The 17,121-nt window shown below is 53.6% G+C and overlaps 1 protein-coding gene across 1 annotated transcript; it reads right to left on the bottom strand.

Moving 5' to 3' along the window:
- Positions 1-903: 903 nt before the first annotated feature.
- Positions 904-5,405, bottom strand: LOC120656728 (calcium-binding mitochondrial carrier protein Aralar2-like). Its single transcript, XM_039934916.1, has 10 exons — positions 5,295-5,405; positions 4,897-5,062; positions 3,102-4,371; positions 2,874-2,992; positions 2,648-2,772; positions 2,327-2,426; positions 2,135-2,212; positions 1,814-1,897; positions 1,520-1,605; positions 904-1,406 (listed from the first exon to the last, which is right to left on the bottom strand). The coding sequence occupies exons 3-10, from the start codon at positions 4,303-4,305 to the stop codon at positions 1,289-1,291; spliced, it is 1,914 nt and encodes a 637-aa protein (XP_039790850.1). The 5' UTR covers positions 4,306-4,371; positions 4,897-5,062; positions 5,295-5,405; the 3' UTR covers positions 904-1,288.
- Positions 5,406-17,121: the final 11,716 nt, after the last annotated feature.

Here is a 17,121-nt window from a genome sequence, read left to right as displayed (position 1 = left end):
AGCCGGGACCTGGCAGGAGGAGGGAGACGATGGAGGACGCGTACGGGCGCACGAGCGCGGCCGTCGCGTCGTGCTGGGGCTGGTTCGGCCTGGCGGCGCTGTGGCTCAGGCTCAGGCGGTGAGGCGGATGGGCTGGCCGCGCCGGCGCTCCCGGACGTACGTGCTCGGCGCCGGCGGGCTCAACTACGACCCGGCCAGCTACTCCCAGAACTTCGACGACGGGAGGGTCTGCGCGTGCGAGCCCGACTTCCTGGCCAGGTGCGCGGCCGCGCGGCGCGCCGGATTGCCGGAGCCAGTGGCATCGTCGGTGAGATCTTAAGCAGTTGAGCGTCAGCCGTGTGTGCTAGGTTCCAGACGTGACTGGTGCGCACGACATAGCTAGCGCTGGATGAGGTATAGGAGAGCTTAGATTTAGCTTTTGCTCGAGCACTTTTTACTGTGTGCGTGTGGTAACTCCGTAACTGTGGCTATGTACGTGCCAAGTTTGTGTATATTGGATGACTGTCAGAAGATTCATGGATTGATATCAAGAAAAACTACTTTCTCACAATGTAATCTTTGCGCATTTCGATCATTCACGGTTCAGAAATAATAATACCTCTATTACCTGGTCATTTCACGAGTCGTTAAGAGTAGTAATACACAGTTGACCATTGCCTTTCGAGAACATCTTAGTTAAAAAATTTAAATACAACTTAAAAATTACATTTAATGATAAGTTCAATAACATCATTTGGATGTGAAATATCTTATTACGCTTGTATATCTTAATAGCTAATGCAGATGGGAGGAAACATACACTTCTCCAAGCATTTGAATTTCATGCAAATGGAAGAAAACATACATTTGTACAAGCATTCGAATTTCTGATAACTGTGGAAGCTCTATTGCTGGGCACAACAATTGATCACAGGAAAGTAACCACAAATTATATTGGATTTTGAACAGCAGATTCCTTCAATAAACATGACCTTTGTTTCAGTAAGAAACCAAAATACAGAACCATGAGTCCATGACACATTCACAGGTTCCCTGAAAGGGAATTACTGCCTTTACTGCTATCACCTTTACTGATGGTACAAAATTCTCTATCGCCTAAATCTGAGATTACCCAAAAAGGTATTCTATGATGTACACGACTTCAAGACACAAAAATTGGATAGCACAGTAAGTACAACTAAATTCTAAGTCAGACCACCCCAGAAGTTAGTTCATGAGGTTGACGTATCAATACAAGTTCTTTGTTCTTTACCACCGCACTGTTGCACCATGTTCTCTCATTTCATGATCAAAAGCTACTTGCAGGAACCTCTTGTTCAGGAAACATAATTGTTTTGAGAAACTCATAGGACGTAAAGAATATAGCACCTTGAGATATATACATAACCAGCCTTGGAGACAAACCCCTGTGAGAAAACATGTTGCTTGATAATTTGCATACTTCAATAGGATTTTTCTGATAAGAATGAATAATAACTCAAGTTCAATAGCATGGTATGCTTATAGTAAATGTTTGCACCTGTAAAGACCACGGAAGCCTTCTTGCCGGAAAATTTCTTTTAGTGCATGAAGAACCCCATCATACTTGCTAATAGGGCAGAGTGCCTAATAAACAAAAAGAAAACTTAGTTATTAATTCTGCTGGGACCATTAGTTTGTTTCCAATAAATACAAGTGACTGAAATTGAATCATGTTGCGTGCCAATGATTACAATTCTATTATCAGATTAGTCAACAATATATGATAAACATCACAACTGGAAGTTATTGGATAAACTAACTCAGAACGTTGCATATGCATGTGTCACATTACCTGTAATTGCACTCGTGTCTTGACAACATCAAATGGGGTTGTACACAAAGCAGCAGTCGACCCAGCAAAACCTCCACATAAAAGCTGCAATGAACCAAAAAAGGGTTCAAGGTTCATTTGATCTTCTGTGTTTGAGATGGCAGAATGCAATCATCCTACTTCTATGCACTATGCAGCTCCCTCCCTCCCTCTCTCTCCAGCATTGGCAAACAATGCAGGATGGTACAATGTAATTAGAAGTGCGCACAAGTCGTGCTTCAGTTCTAACTAATAAAAACATAAAAGGGAAGATGATTTAAAAGGTAAAGTTCAGAAACTAACCGTCTCGCCAGAGCTGAGCTTGGCATTATCAGGCGCTGATTTCAAAATAGACTGCTTCAGACTCTCATAGGCATAAAACTGCAAGTTAGAAAAAAAAGGGGGGTCATGTTCTTTTAAACACAAAAAAACGAACTGTCAAAGCTATGCAAAAGTAAATTATTATACTTAATGCAGGTGCTTAAAATTTGATACCTTTACTATGGAATGTGGGATATTTCTGCAAAGAACAGCACCCCATCCAGCATATAATGAAGTAATGCCGCCCCTTTTAAGGCATCCTACTAAAGCATTCCTGATGACATGAAACTCTTACTAGAGCATGATGAAGAGAATGATGAAATGAAGATATCCTACAGAAGTAGTCCTTTTGAAGATAACATACAAATTCATTCGCTGTGAAAAAACTAGTAGGTTTCTGTTTATCTCTGCTATTTATTAGACTCTAAAAAGAAGCTTCTAAATAAAGGAATAAACAGATGAACAGCCCAGTAAGATGCAAGGAAGATTGCATACCAGCAATTCTGATATTGAGAACCCACTTGCATTTGTTGTTTTATGCATTCACTGGGTGTAAAAACAAAGGATGTTGCAATACTAGAACAACCACCAGCAGCACAATGTGCAATTGAATGATATTCCTGCAAAGGTGTCAACGCAACAGCAATATAGAAACGTATAACATGTAATGACGGAAATTACTAGATAAAAAATATCAGTAGAAAAACGAAACTGAAATCACCTGTGGCAAAACAGGTAGAAGAGTCCCCTTGACAATTTCGTAAGTTAAGGTATAAATTGCAGAAATGGGTGCAGAACAAGCAAGCTTGCTGGCAAGTCCTCCATAAAGTCCCAGAACACCTTTACAAGAAATTAATCAAACTCAAAATACTATAGCAATTGATATTTCTCCAAGGCCAACAGTACATGGGATAAAATTTAAGTGGTGGTTGCTATATTTGAACATTACCTCTCTCAAGAAGAGTGCGCCTCAGTGTTTGGTTGAATGAACTTTGTCCAGAACTGTTAGCCTGAATTATGGTTTTCACTGTATCAACTGGATGCAAAGAAACACTGACTGCAGTCCCAGCTAAGGCTCCTGCCACAGCATGCCTGTTTATGGTAACAGCACCATCAAATCGATGCTCAAACGTTGGTTGAAACTCATGTGAACACTTATCAACAGAATGTTGTGGACATATGCCACCAACATAAGCATATTCATCTGCATTTGCTGGATCAAGAACAACATCGCCACCAACCAGACAAGACACGCATGTCAGTGAGTCAACCTGAGAATCTGTGCATGCCTTACTGGAAATCTGATTTCCTGCCATTATTGTTGCCTCTTTGGCAATTTCCGTTTGGTGGACAGTGGCAGCTGAAAAATTAGGATTTTCATGACATATCTCTAGATTGGATTCAGTATCATGTAGAGAAGTTTCACCATCATGTGTAGTGCTAGCTTCTTCATTTGAGCTAGTACATAGCTCAGCAGGTGTGCTTCTTGTTTGACTGGAATAGTCATCATCTGTAATGTCCATATTGGTGGAAGCAGAATAAGTTTCCTCACACATGCTTCTTTTGCTACTTTCAGAAGTCCCAATTTCTTCTGTGTTTTTAGTTTGCTTGGAGTATAAATTTGCGCATTGCAAATATTGTGCACCCCCAATCTTATTGATGGAATGCATATGTCTCCATGTGGATGAAGCACCAAAAGTGCTACTGAATGATGTCAGCATTAACACCTTCTTTACTGAACTAAGATCTTCATAAACTGATTTTGGTGTAGATAAACAGTTTCGAGAACTCAGACCACTTGAGTTTTCCGCACAGGAAGGTGTTAATATGCGTCCTTGTTGATCCCTGCTAAAACACATAGGGTCTTCCCTACTTGAAATACCATGGCTCTCAGATCTTTGAGTTGTACCAGATGATTCAGGGTGGCCAACAAGATTCCAGATCCCTGTCAATGCAGATACAAACTGGGGAGTGGTCAATCTTCTATCAGTATATGTTTTGCCCGATTGAGGACTTTGCCTCGGTTGATGATCGGCATCTCGATCCTTAGTAACTAAAGCATCTGGCTCAAATAATTGGTGCTCATCTAATGAAAGCCGGTGGTAATTGATTGTTGATTTTGCAGCTTTTGAAGCTCGATGGGTCGAGCTCATCTTTTACTAGCTTGCAAGGTAGGGTATCATAAAAAGAACATGTTCAACTAATCAGCTGCTTGAGATCTGCAGGGGCCAAGGAATGAACTAAGAGCATTTAGCCCAATGAAGTAGTTCTCAAACGGAAAAACAATAATAAGAATATACTATAAGCATAGTCATTTGAATGACTATCAAACAGTGAATAAGCATAGCACGCAACACCGAATATGAAACAAGGAACACCCCATCGCAGAATGGTAGCACCCTAGTAAGACGGTATCTCACAAGCATAAGCAACCTACCATCACAACCGAACCGAGCAAGCAGAAAGCAACCCAGTAGCTGCAATAGAATATTAGGATCTGATGTCTCAGAAAAAAAACAGAGGAAAAAACCATGGAGACTCCGAATCCCAGCTACCCGGCTCTACGGGCGTTTCATCGAACAGCCTGTGCGCGCGAAACGGCGTCGCTCGCTCGCGCAAAGCCCCACCCACAAGCTCCAAAGTCTCATCCCCCAGCATACGCGAGCTAACACTATCCCTCGATCCAATCCGAGCGAGCACCACGAGGCGCGCGACTGCGCGAGTTGGGATCAGAGGCGGCTTACCTCGAGACGCGCGCGAGCTCCCGCCGGTAGCAGAGGCGCAGAGCGTGCTTCACGGGGACGAGGAGGAGAAAGGCCGCCGTTGGCTTAGCTTCTCCTCCCCCTCTAATGGCGAGAGGTTTACGCCGTCATGGGTGGGAGCATGGACTCACGTCAGCTGCGTCTCCACCTCAGGGTTAACAATTTCGGCGAAATTTCGGAAAATTTTTCGTTTCCGCCAGTTACCGGGATCCGAAATTTCGGTATTTTTCGGTATATTTCATTTTCAAATTCAAAATTCAACAAATTTCGACCAAAATTCAACGAAATTCGCCGAAATTTACCGAAATTTCGGAACGGAATTCCGTTTCCGCTAGACACCGGGATTTGACCGGAAAACGAAATGGTTAACCCTGCTCCACCTTGCTCCTGCTAGTCTGCTTGTTTCGCTTCTCCAGCTGTCTCCAGGCCGCCGCACGCGGTGGGTGAGTGGGTCTCTGTGTGCGATTCTACCAGGACGTGCGTGCCGTTCGATGTGTGCATCTGACGGCTCCGAATAGGACGGAGGTCGTAATGCTAGCAACAAAACAATTGTACAAATTTCCCAGTGAATAAAAGGCCAGACCATCCTCCGTATTGAAATTTTTGAAGAAACAGGAGGGGTTAGATTAAATATATAAATATTAAAAGATGTTATAAGCAAAGTCCAAAGTTTATGAAAGAGTAAAATGCAGTGGAAGTCCTTAAACTAGTTGACCTGTTTTGTTTAGGTCCATGAACTTCGAAAATGCATTTTTAGGTCAACGATCTATTCAAGTGTGTCATTTGAGATCCAAAATGACTTTGACTGGTTACGTGGATAGCCACGTCTGATCCAATGTGGTCGTTGGCCGCCACGCGTGCTCCGCTCGCACAGCAGCTCGCCGCCATGGCCCTGCGCACAGTAGGTCGTCGTCGCTGCTCGGCGCAACGCCACGGCCGCGCACGAGGGAGAGGGAAAAGGGGAGGAAGCTGCCGCCCGACGAGGAGTCCGTGCCGCCAGAGCTCTGGGAGCCGCTCGGGTCCGCGCCGAGCCGCGCGCTGCCCACGCCGGGGCTGGAGCTCGCCCACCGCCCTGACGATGCGTGGCAGCTATCACGGCGCAGTGCGGTGGCGGCCTCGCCGTTCCCGGCGATGGCGAGGTCCGGCGTGGTGCGCATGAGCATCGCGGCAACGGGGCGAAGCCCAATCTAGCGTTTTTGCGGCAGCGGCGTGAAGCAGAGCGAGCTGGCCGCACGCATGGCGGCGCGGCGGCGAGCGCGTCGGCGACGAGCTGCGTTCCGGCGAGCCTACGGCCGCAGCGGCGCCTTTAGCTATAGGAAGAGCACCTGCATGACAAGACGAATACGGTGCGTGCAAAAAGGGAGAGGAAGGAGGTCGGAGCTATGCCGACGGCGGTGAGGCGTGGGGTCGCCAGAGCTCAGCCAGCGGCGGCGATGGCAAAATCGCTGATTAGGCGCTCACCTGGGCTCGGCTTTGGCTTCCGGTGGCGCACAGAGATGGAGCGAGTGGTGGCGAAGCTCGATGGCGAGGAGAGGGAGAAAATTACCGCGGCGGAGGCGGTTATCGCGGCGGCACGGCAGGGAGCAACGAGGAAGGAGTAGGGGATGGCGGCACAGCCCCGTGGTGCGCTTGGTCGGAGGAGGGCGCGCCGGAGAAGGGATGAGGACAGAGTCCGGCGCAGCTCGCCGTCACCGCCGCGGAGTCGAGGAGAGCTCGGTCGGGCCCCTGCTCCTCCGATACGCCGCCGTCGGGAAGGGAGAAGGCGTGGGGAGGTGTCGGTGTCCTGACCCGGCGGTCCGGATCCCAACTAGTAATGCTGCGTGTTTCCTCGTCCCAGATGTTGATGCAAGAGGTAATACAGTAACGCACGGGTTTATCCTGGTTCCGGCCGCGGGGCCGTACGTCCAGCAAAGGGGTGTGCGAGGGTACTGTATTATCTTGCACCGGAGGTGCCTGTAGTAGGGGGATACAGGCGTGGCGAGAGAGGGGGGAAGCTCCCAGGTCTCTACTAGAGGAGAAGACGATTGAGGCGAGTGCCAATATCGGGTGCTCAGTGGTGCTGAGTGTATGACAATGATCGCGAACGTCCCGAACGTCCCCCTTAAAGGAAGCATGTCTCCTCCTTTTATAGTCACAAGGAGGGATGGTGTACATGCACAGGGGAATGGGGGAAGTCGTCGTTTTCCCCCGAATCGCGGTGGTGCAGTGGACGAATACTATAGGAAGTACACTGTGGGGCATGGCGTCGGGCGTGCCAGTCGTCCTGGATATCGTCCTTGGTCTTGCGGAGATCGCGCCGGCGTCTTGCCAGCCCCAGCAGGCGGCGTGGTCGTCGCTGTGGGGTGTACAGTCCTCCAGATTTGGCGTGGTGGCGCTCCGTGGACCCTGCAGGTCAGGGTCTTGCATATATACATGCATCATCGGTAGCAGGGCACGTGGCGGTCCCGGACCCCCTAGACGGAGTGCTGGCGTGTGCACTAAGGAGGTCCAGGAGTCACGTGGAGATCCCGGACCCCTCGAGGGGGGAGGTCCGGGCCTCCGGCTGCTAGTGCTGGGCATCCCTCTTCGGGTGCACGTAGCTGCTGTATGTTCCAAGCATTGGTGAAGACTTTGCCGTCTGCGTTCGCCAGCTTGTACGTGCCGGGCTTGAGCACCTCGGCGATGATGTATGGGCCTTCTCACGGTGGTGAGGGCTTGTGGCGGCCCCTGTTGTCTTGTCGAAGCCTCAGCACCAAGTCCCCTTTGTTGAGGTCTCGGCGCCGGACTCTCTGCGCTTGATATCTTCGTAAAGACTGCTGGTAGCGCGCAGAGTGTAGGAGTGCCATGTCTCGAGCCTCGTCCACTTGATCCAGTGAGTCTTCACGAGCTCGCTAGTTCTGCTGCTTTTAGTATGCCTTGAGCCTTGGCGACCCGTACTCCAAGTCCGTGGGGAGTATGGCCTCGGCGCCATAGACGAGGAAAAACGGGGTAAAGCCCGTGGCTCTGCTTGGAGTCATCCTCAGGCTCCAGATAACCGAGGGTAGCTCCGTGAGCCACCTCCGGCCAAACTTATTCAACTTGTTGAAGATTCTTGGTTTCAGTCCTTGGAGGATCATGCCATTGGCACGCTCCACTTGCCCGTTCGTCTGTGGATGCGCCACAGCCGACCAGTCCACACGTATGTGGAAGCTGTCGCAGAACGCCAAGAACTTCTTGCCTGTGAACTGGGTGCCGTTGTCGGTGATGATCGAGTTCGGGACCCCGAACCTGAAGACGATGTCGGTAAAGAACAAAACGGCTTGCTCGGATTTAATCTTGCCGATGGGTCGAGCCTCGATCCACTTGGAGAATTTGTCGACCGCCACCAGCAAGTGGGTGAAGCCCCCGGGCGCCTTCTGCAGCGGACCGACGAGGTCCAGTCCCCACACGGCAAACGGCCACGTGATGAGGATGGTCTGCAGAGCATGGGCCGGGAGATGTGTTTTTCGAGCGTAGAACTGGCAACCCTCGCATGTCCGCACGACGTCGGTGGCGTCGATGACCGCGGTGGGCCAGTAAAACCCTTGCCGAAATGCATTACCCACGAGGGTGCGCGGTGCGGCGTGGTGACCGCAGGTGCCAGCGTGGATGTCGCGGATCAGCTCCTTGCCCCCGGGGGTGGGGATGCATCGCTGCAAGACGCCCGAGGGACTGCGCTTGTACAGCTCGTGGTCGATTAAGACGAAGGACTTGGCCCGCCTAGCGAGGCGCTGCGCCTGAGTGCGGTTCGAGGGTAGGACCACTCGAATCATCCAGTCAAGGTACTGGATGCGCCAATCTTGCGAAGTGGGGGCCTCGTCGATCTCCATCGCTTCGGCCTTGTCCGTGGAGGAGGTCTCAAAGTTAGTGTCCATGGGCTCGGCCTTGTTCGCTGGGGAGTTCCCGCCGGAGGGCCCGGCGGTAGAGGGGCCTAGCTCTGTCGGATCCTTTAATTCGACAGAGGACTTGGTGATGTCACGAGCGAAGATGTTCGGGGGAACGGTAGTCCGCCCCGACGCGATCTTGGCTAGTTCATCGGCATCCTCGTTGTACTTGCGCGGGACATGATTGAGTTCTAGGCTGTCGAACTTGTCTTCGAGGCGGCGTACTGCTTTGCAGTATGCCTCCATCTTCGGGTCGTGACAGCTAGACTCCTTCATCACTTGGTCGATGACGAGTTGAGAGTCACCGCGCACGTCGAGGCGCTTGATGCCGAGCTCGATGGCGATGCGGAGGCTACTGAGGAGGGCCTTGTACTCCGCCATATTTTTAGACGCAGGGAAGTGCAAGCGTATAACGTATCGCATGTGATCTCCGAGGGGTGAGATGAAAAGGAGGCCGGCACCGGCGCCGGTTTTCATCACCGACCCGTCGAAGTACATGGTCCAGCATTCGGCCTGGATTTGCAGTGGGGGTAGCTGAGTGTCCGTCCACTCAGCCACGAAGTCAGCCAAGACTTGGGACTTGATCGCTTTGCAGGGGGCGTAGGTAAGAGTTTCTCCCATCAGCTCCACAGACCATTTGGCAATTCTACCCTTGGCTTCCCTGTTGCGGACTATCTCTCCCAAAGGGAAAGACGAGACCACGGTGACGGGATGGGCCTCGAAGTAGTGGCGCAGCTTGCGCCGTGCCAAAACCACAGCGTACAGCAGCTTCTGAATCTATGGATAGCGTGTCTTAGTTTCAAACAATACTTCGCTGATGTAGTACACCGGCCGTTGGATAGGTAGAGCATGACCCTCCTCTCGTCTTTCGACAACGACCACCATGCTGACCACTTGGGTCATCGTGGCTATGTACAGATAGAGGGGCTCGCCCTCCGCGGGTGGCGTGAGAATGGGGGCGTGAGTGAGCGATGCCTTCTAGGGCTTCGGGGGTCCAAGTGAAGCGCTCGGTTTTCCTCAGGAGTCGATACAAGGGTAAGCCTTTCTCGCCGAGACGCGAGATGAATCGGCTAAGGGATGCTAGGCATCCCATGACCCTTTGTACCCCCTTTAGGTCTCGGATCAGTCCCATCCGAGTGATGGACGAGACTTTCTCAGGGTTCGGTTCAATGCCCCGGTGGAAGACAATGAAGCCCAAGAGCATGCCTCGAGGGACTCCGAACACGCACTTTCTCGGGTTTGAGTTTTACGCCTTTGGCCCTTAGGCAATCGAATGCGATCCTGAGATCGGCAACCAGGTCGTCCGCCTTCCTGGATTTGACAACGATGTCATCGACATATGCTTCTATGTTGCACCCGAGATGGTCCCCGAAAACGTGGAGCATACACCGCTGATATGTAGCTCCGCCGTTTCTGAGGCCAAAGGGCATCGTGACGTAGCAGTACATGCCGAAAGGTGTGATAAAAGAAGTCGCGAGCTGGTCGGACTGTCTCATCTTAATTTGGTGGTAACCGGAGTAAGCATCAAGAAAGGATAAAAGTTCGCATCCCGCAGTTGAATCTACGATTTGATCAATGCGTGGCAAAAGGAAAGGGAACTTTCGGACATACTTTATTTAAACTAGTATAGTCTACGCACATCTGCCAACTCCCGTTCTTTTTATTCACTAATACAGGATTAGCTAGCCACTCGGGATGGAATACTTCCTTGATGAATCCGACCGCCAGAAGTTTCTGCAGCTCCTCGCCGATCGCCCGGTGCTTGATCTCGTCGAAACGTCGCAGGCGCTGCTTCACCGGCTTGGAGCTGGGTCGGATATCAAGGGAGTGCTCGGCGACCTTCCTCGGTATGCCAGGCATGTCCGAGGGGCTCCACGCAAAGATGTCTGCGTTGGCGCGGAGAAAGTCGACGAGCACCACTTCCTATTTGCTGTCGAGGGTGGCGCTGACCTGCAACGCCTTGTCGTCGGAGCGATTCGGATCGAGAGGCACCTTCTTGACACCCTCGGTGGGTTCGAAGCTTCCCGCATGCCGGTGCGTGGAGTCCAAGACCTCGCTTGCCATTTTGTCGAGGGTGGCTGCGAGGGCCTCGTCCTCCGCTTGAGCCTCCGCGTGCTCAACGCACTCGACATCGCACTCATAGGCGTGCTCGAACGAAGAACCGATGGTGATGACACCCTTCGGACCCGGCATCTTCAGCTTGAGGTAGGTGTAGTTGGGGATAGCCATGAACTTGGCATAGCAGGGACGACCAAGGATGGCATGATAGGATCTTCGAAACCCCACCACCTCAAAGGTGAGTACCTCCTTGCGGAAGTTGGCTGCCGTGCCGAAGCAGACAGGCAGATCGATCTGGCCGAGGGGTTGGACTCGCTTCTCCGGCGCAACACCATGAAATGGCAACTTGCTGGGGCAAAGCTTGTTTAGTCCAATCCCCATGAGCTCCAAGGTGTGGGCGTACATGATGTTGAGGCTGCTGCCTCCGTCCATGAGCACCTTGGAGAAACGGGTATTGCCGATGATGGGGTCGACAACGAGCGGGTACCGTCCCGGGTGCGGGACGTAGTCGGGGTGGTCCTCGCGGCTAAAGGAAATGGTGTCCTTCGACCAGTCGAGGTAGGATGGTGTGGCCTTGGTGACGGAGAAGACTTCCCGGCGCTCACGCTTGCGCTGCCGAGAGGTCATGTTCGTCGTTGGTCCTCCGAAGATGAAGAAGGCGTTCTCTACCGGGGGGAACTCGTCATCTCCACCTTTATCGCCAGCATCCTTCTTCTTGTCCTCGTCGTGATGCGCAACGCGGTTATAGTACCTCTTGAGCATTTCACACTGCTCAAGGGTGTGGTTGACCGAGCCCTTGTGGTAAGGGCACGGTTTCTTCAGCATGTCATCGAATAGGCCGCCTCCACCTCGAGGAGGGCCTCGAGGTCCTTTGCGGTCCGGGGCGGCGACAAAGGCCTCGTCGGAGTCTTCCGCCTACCCTAGTCCACGCTGGATTGGTTGGGCCTGCTTCTTCCCTTTTCTCCCCCGCTTTTGTTTCTTGGCGGGGGCGTTGATCTTGGCGTTGCTGCACTCCACAGGCGCATCTTCCTTGCGCTTGTTCGGCTTGTCGTCGAAAATGGCACCAACGGCCTCCTCGCCGGTGGCGTAGTTGGTGGCAGCGTCGAACAATTCGTTGGTGTTGGCGGGACAGCTCCGCGCAAGCTGGTGCACTAGGTTCCTGCACGTCGTGCCCTCAAGGAAGGCGTTGATGACCTCGACGTGGGTGACGCTGGGGAGCTCGGTGCACTGCTTGGAGAAGCGCCGCACGTAGTCACGCAGGGACTCATTGGGCTTCTGACGACACCCTTTGAGGTCCCAGGAGTTCCCAGGGCGCACGTATGTGCCCTGGAAGTTGCCCACGAAGATCTGGACCAAGTCGGCCCAGTTGTGGATCTGGTCCGCGGGCAAGTGCTCGAGCCACATTTGTGTGGCGTCAGCAAGATGAAGGGGAAGGTTGCGGATGATAACCGCGTCTTCCGTCGCACCGCCCAGCTGGCACGCTAGGCGGTAGTCATTGAGCCAGACTGCAGGATCGGTCTCGCCCGCGTACTTGACGAGGGTGGTGGGTTGTCGAAAGCGTGGGGGAAAAAAAGCAGTTCAAATCTCCCGGCTGAACACCCTGGTACCCGGAGGCTTCGGTGACTCACCCCTGTCGTGCTCGGGGTCGAAGCGTCCACCCCGCCGAGGGGTGTACTTCCTGCCGTTGATGACGTAGCGGGCGTCGCCGTCGCCGGCATGCCCGCGCGTGTCGTGGAGTCGCTCCCTTGCGGGAGCCTTTCTGATGCGGTCGTGCACCGAGGGTGCCTTCGCGTCGTGTGCTACGGCTGCCTTTCCTTTACCTCCTGGTGGAGTGTGCACCGAAGCCTCGTGGTCCTGACGTGCAGTCCCACCAGGCTGCTTCGGGGCTATCGAGCGCATGCGAGACGCAGAGCTCTCGGCCTGCTGCACAACAGCTTGCTCGATGAGCGCCTGTGCCTCGCGGCGCAGGTTGCGACCCGAAGTCGTCGATGGCTCGGGCATCGCTTCGAGTAGGTAGGCTGCAGCGACGAGTTTTTCGCCGGCTGTTTTCAATTCCGGAGGTTTGTCGACGTTGTCGTCGGCTAGGATCCGCTCCCGGGCAACACGTCCCGCCGCCTAGACATGTGCACCACGCGCGGTACGCTGCTGCTCGAGTGCGGTGCACAGCTCCTGGGTCTGCCGACGATGCTCGTCGAGCTTGGCTTGAAGCTCCTTGAGCTGCGCCAGCTGTGCTTGTCGCGTCGCCGAGCTTGACGAAGAAGAAGGAGCCGCAGGCGGCACCACCGGTTGGTTCGCCTGCGCGTCTGCCCCGCCGTTCCCGTCATCACCCGGAGCGTTGTCGTCTTGTCCGTCCGCGAGCTGGACCATGAAGCACTCCCGGGCGGGATCGTAATCCCCCTCGCTGGAGTCTTCGGAGCAAGTGAGTCAGTAAGCCGTCGACAGCTGGAACGAGCAAAAAGTGCCGGGGTCGCGGACCCCGGAGTAGTCCTCGGCCTCCTCGGCCGTGAAGTTGTCCATAAAGAAGTTGATGTCGCCGGCGATCGAGCTCGCCGTTTCGGGGTAGGAGTCGTTCGGAGATGATGCGATGAGGCTGCGGATCGACAGGAGGTGATGACCCGGCAGGTCGTCGTACTCGGCGAAGTTGGTGCTGAACGAAGAAGCGTAGGACGCAGCGTTGCACATCCCGATGGGGAAGGGCGACGCCGCAGTCGCGCCCCCCCTGGGAGGCACTAGGGCTGCAGTCGATGATGGTGCCGGCGCTGCCGACGCCGAAACACGTGATGAGAAGCGGTGGCCCCGTCGGCCGCGACGCTGAGCCGCGACATGGCAACCTCAACCCACGTAGGGGAGGTGATGCGTGCCGCCCGGCGCCGCTCTGCACGCGCTTGTCACGAGTGCTGGCCCGAGCGCCTGTTGCGCCGGGCTGGTGAAGCCGGAATGTCCGGGTTGCGTCTGGGCGAGAGGAGCTCCATGAGGTAACCGTTGCCGGTTGCTCTGAACTCGAGACTCCCGAACTAGATCATGTATCCTGCTGGGAGCGGATCCGAAACACCCATGGGGTACGGGTGGATCTGCTCGCCATCCCAGGAGATCAAATGGGAACAAAAGAGAAAATGTCACGCAGCGTTCCCCTACCTGGCGCGCCAACTGTCGGTGTCCTGACCCGGCGGTCCAGATCCCAACTAGTAATGTTGCGTGTTTCCTCGTCCCAGATGTTGATGCAAGAGGCAACACAGTAACGCACGGGTTTATCCTGGTTCTGGCCGCGGGGTCGTACGTCCAGCAAAGGGGTGTGCGAGGGCACTGTATTATCTTGCACCGGAGGTGCCTGTAGTAGGGGGATATAGGCGTGGCGAGAGAGGGAGGGAAGCTCCCAGGTCTCTACTAGAGGAGAAGACGATTGAGATGAGTGCCAATATCGGGTGCTCAGTGGTGCTGAGTGTATGACGATGATCGCGAACGTCCCGAACGTCCCCCTTAAAGGAAGCCCGTCTCCTCCTTTTATAGTCACAAGGAGGGACGGTGTACATGCGCAGGGGAACGGGGAAGTCGTCGTTTTCCCCCGAATCGCGGTGGTGCAGTGGTCGAATACTGTAGGAAGTACGCTGTGGGGCATGGCGTCGGGCGTGGCAGTCGTCCTGGATATCGTCCTTTGTCTTGCGGAGATCGCGCTGGCGTCTTGCCAGCCCCAGCAGGCGGCATGGTCGTCGCTGTGGGGTGTACAGTCCTCCAGATGTGGCGTGGTGGCGCTCCGTGGACCCTGCAGGTCAGGGTCACATGCATCATCGGTAGCAGGGCACGTGGCGGTCCCGGACCCCCTGGACGGAGTGCTGGCGTGTGCACTAAGGAGGTCCGAGAGTCACGCGGAGATCCCGGACCTGTGCCGAGCGTCTCGCCCCGCGTCGCAGGTCCCACAGTGCTGCCACAGCGTCCGGGATGGCGGAGCAGTGACCGGAGTTGGCGGACGGGACTCCGGTCACAGCCACTGTGGGGAATGGTGGCCTGACGCCGTCTGTCCTGGGTGCTGTGGAGGAGTGGTTGGCATTTAATGCCTTCGTACGACGGGCGGGTGAGCGGCAGGGCCGTTTGTCCTTTACGCCGAGGGGTGGCCTCGAGCGAGGCGGAGATGACTCGCCTTGCTCGAAGGTCGGTCCACTACCCTCGAGCGAGGCGGAGATGTTTTGCCCGCTCGAGGGTAGATTCGCTACCCTCGAGCGAGGCGGAGATGCGGGGCGCAGTCGATGGTCTCGATGGGAGCCCTCGAGCGAGGCGGAGATCACCCCGCGGGTCCGAGAGGGGTGCGAATGGGCCGCATACTGGGCTTCTTTGAGTTCTTTCCTTTCTTCCAGATTGGAAGGAGGCCGTGGGGCTTCGTGGGCTCAGTCGCCTAACATGTGTTTGCGTTTTTAAGGTGATCTTAGTACTCCGATTAGGGTGTCCCTAATCGTGGTACCCGACAGGAGGGATGGGCCGGCGCCGTCGGGGGTGGGGCCCTGCTCGTCCGCCTCCGCAAGGCCCGCCGTCGGGGGCCCCTGCTCCTCCGCAACCACCTGTGCTTTCCCGACGCAGCTCCATCGGTGGCCACCTGTGCTGGGGCGAACTCAGCCATGGCTCGGGCCACCCGGAACTCGAGCCCTCGCCGGCGCATGGAGGAGAGGGAGCGGTGGAGCTCAAGCCCTCCACCGTCGTCGCGCGCTCCGCCGGCCGCCCCTGCTCCCCACGCCTTCTCCCTCCCCCAACAGCGGCGTATCGGAGGAGCAGGGCCCCGGCCGAGCTCGCCCCTTCGTCCTCCCCCCTTCTCCTGCGCTCGGCCAGTGAGGCTCGCCATACCCCCACACCGGCGCCCGTTCGCCCTCCTCCTCGCCGGCCTCCGTCGGGCTGCCTCCTCGCCGCGGTTCTGCACCCTGTGCCCGACCGGTGAGGCTCACCACACCACCGCACGACCCATGCGCGCGCCATCCTAGCCCTGCTCGTCTCCCTCGCCGCTCGGCGCTGGCCGAGCTGCGCCGTGCATGCCATGCGCGGCCTTGGCACGCGCTGACCACGTAGGATCAGACGTGGCTGTCCATGTAGCTAGTCAACGCCGGTCAAAGGCATTTTTGACCTCAAGTGACACACTTGAATAGATCATGGACCTAAAAATGCATTTTCGAAGTTCATGGACCTAAACAGAACAGGTCAACTAATTTAAGGACCCCTAGTGCATTTTACTCTTTATGAAACAAAGAAAGAAACAAAAAAGATCATAAAGATTACACAAGGTCTTCTAGCCATGATGTCATAAGAGGTTTTAATCTCGCTTTTGCGCTTAGAATAACTAAGACAAATTCCTTATGAAGTGACTTCTGCAATTCTGCTAATTCGGTTGAATTCCTTTAAAAATGTAGTCATTTCTCTGCATCCAGATTCCCCAGCTCCTAAGTATGATGATTTCCACGAAGAAAGGAACATTCAGTTGTGCCCTCAAATTGTCAAGTGTAGAGAATGGATCCTGCTGGCCAATGTTGAGCCCAATAGAGGACCAGCAACTCTGAGCAAATGAACAGTGAAGAAAGAGATGTGCCAAAGACTCCTCCACCGATTGGTTGCAGCAGACACGTAGATAGGAGGAGGGTAGAGCCATATTTCTCCTTTTAATAATCGATCATATGAGTTACTCCCTTGTTGATAATCGATCATGGCGAAGTAGCCAAAAGAACACCTTATGTTTATTTTGGCAATGCCGATTTCCAAAGCCATTTGAATGCCATATGAGTTACTCTGTGTCCTGTAAGATGTTTATATGCTTTGGAGGAGGAGAAGATCGTCGATCCCCAAATATATGTCTAGATGTCAAATTCTGAAGAGTTGTGTAATGAAATCAAGTCCTAAGCTAATAAGGTCAGCTGATGTAAAGCAATATTTGAGAGTGGGAGGTGAAAGAGATGTTCAGGTCCAGCCACATCCAAAGCATGTCTCAGAGAGACTTTGCATTTTTGGCAAAGGAGAAGAGCTCTGGAAATTGAAGTTTTGGCGCTCTATTTAGCCAAAGATCTTCCCAAAAAAGACAAGTCACACAACATCCTCCGTATTGAAATTAACTTTTTGGTAAACTTTCATGGCACCAGTTCTTCAAAAGATCCGACTAAAATATTTGCTAGCTCAAAACTGTAATTACTAATCCAAAGCGTAGTGATCTAATTACATTTTAATCAGACCACTGTGTGCAGTCTCATAGTTACATGCTTCCTGGCCATGGCACATATCACAATGACGGGTCTCTCACTTC

The sequence above is a fragment of the Panicum virgatum genome, chromosome 1N, assembly GCF_016808335.1.
Source record: "Panicum virgatum strain AP13 chromosome 1N, P.virgatum_v5, whole genome shotgun sequence".
Classification (NCBI taxonomy): Eukaryota; Viridiplantae; Streptophyta; class Magnoliopsida; order Poales; family Poaceae; genus Panicum; species Panicum virgatum.
Note: the sequence above shows the minus strand (reverse complement) of the source record. Positions and strands in the feature narration are given on the sequence as shown.

Excerpts from the sequence above, each read along its gene's own strand:
- LOC120656728 (XM_039934916.1), bottom strand. The coding sequence starts at position 4,305 with ATGAGCTCGACCCATCGAGCTTCAAAAGCTGCAAAATCAACAATCAAT. Across the intron at positions 2,213-2,326 it reads TCCCACATTCCATAGTAAAG|TTTTATGCCTATGAGAGTCT; the intron begins GTATCAAATTTT and ends TCTAACTTGCAG. Across the intron at positions 1,898-2,134 it reads AGCTCAGCTCTGGCGAGACG|CTTTTATGTGGAGGTTTTGC; the intron begins GTTAGTTTCTGA and ends GGTTCATTGCAG.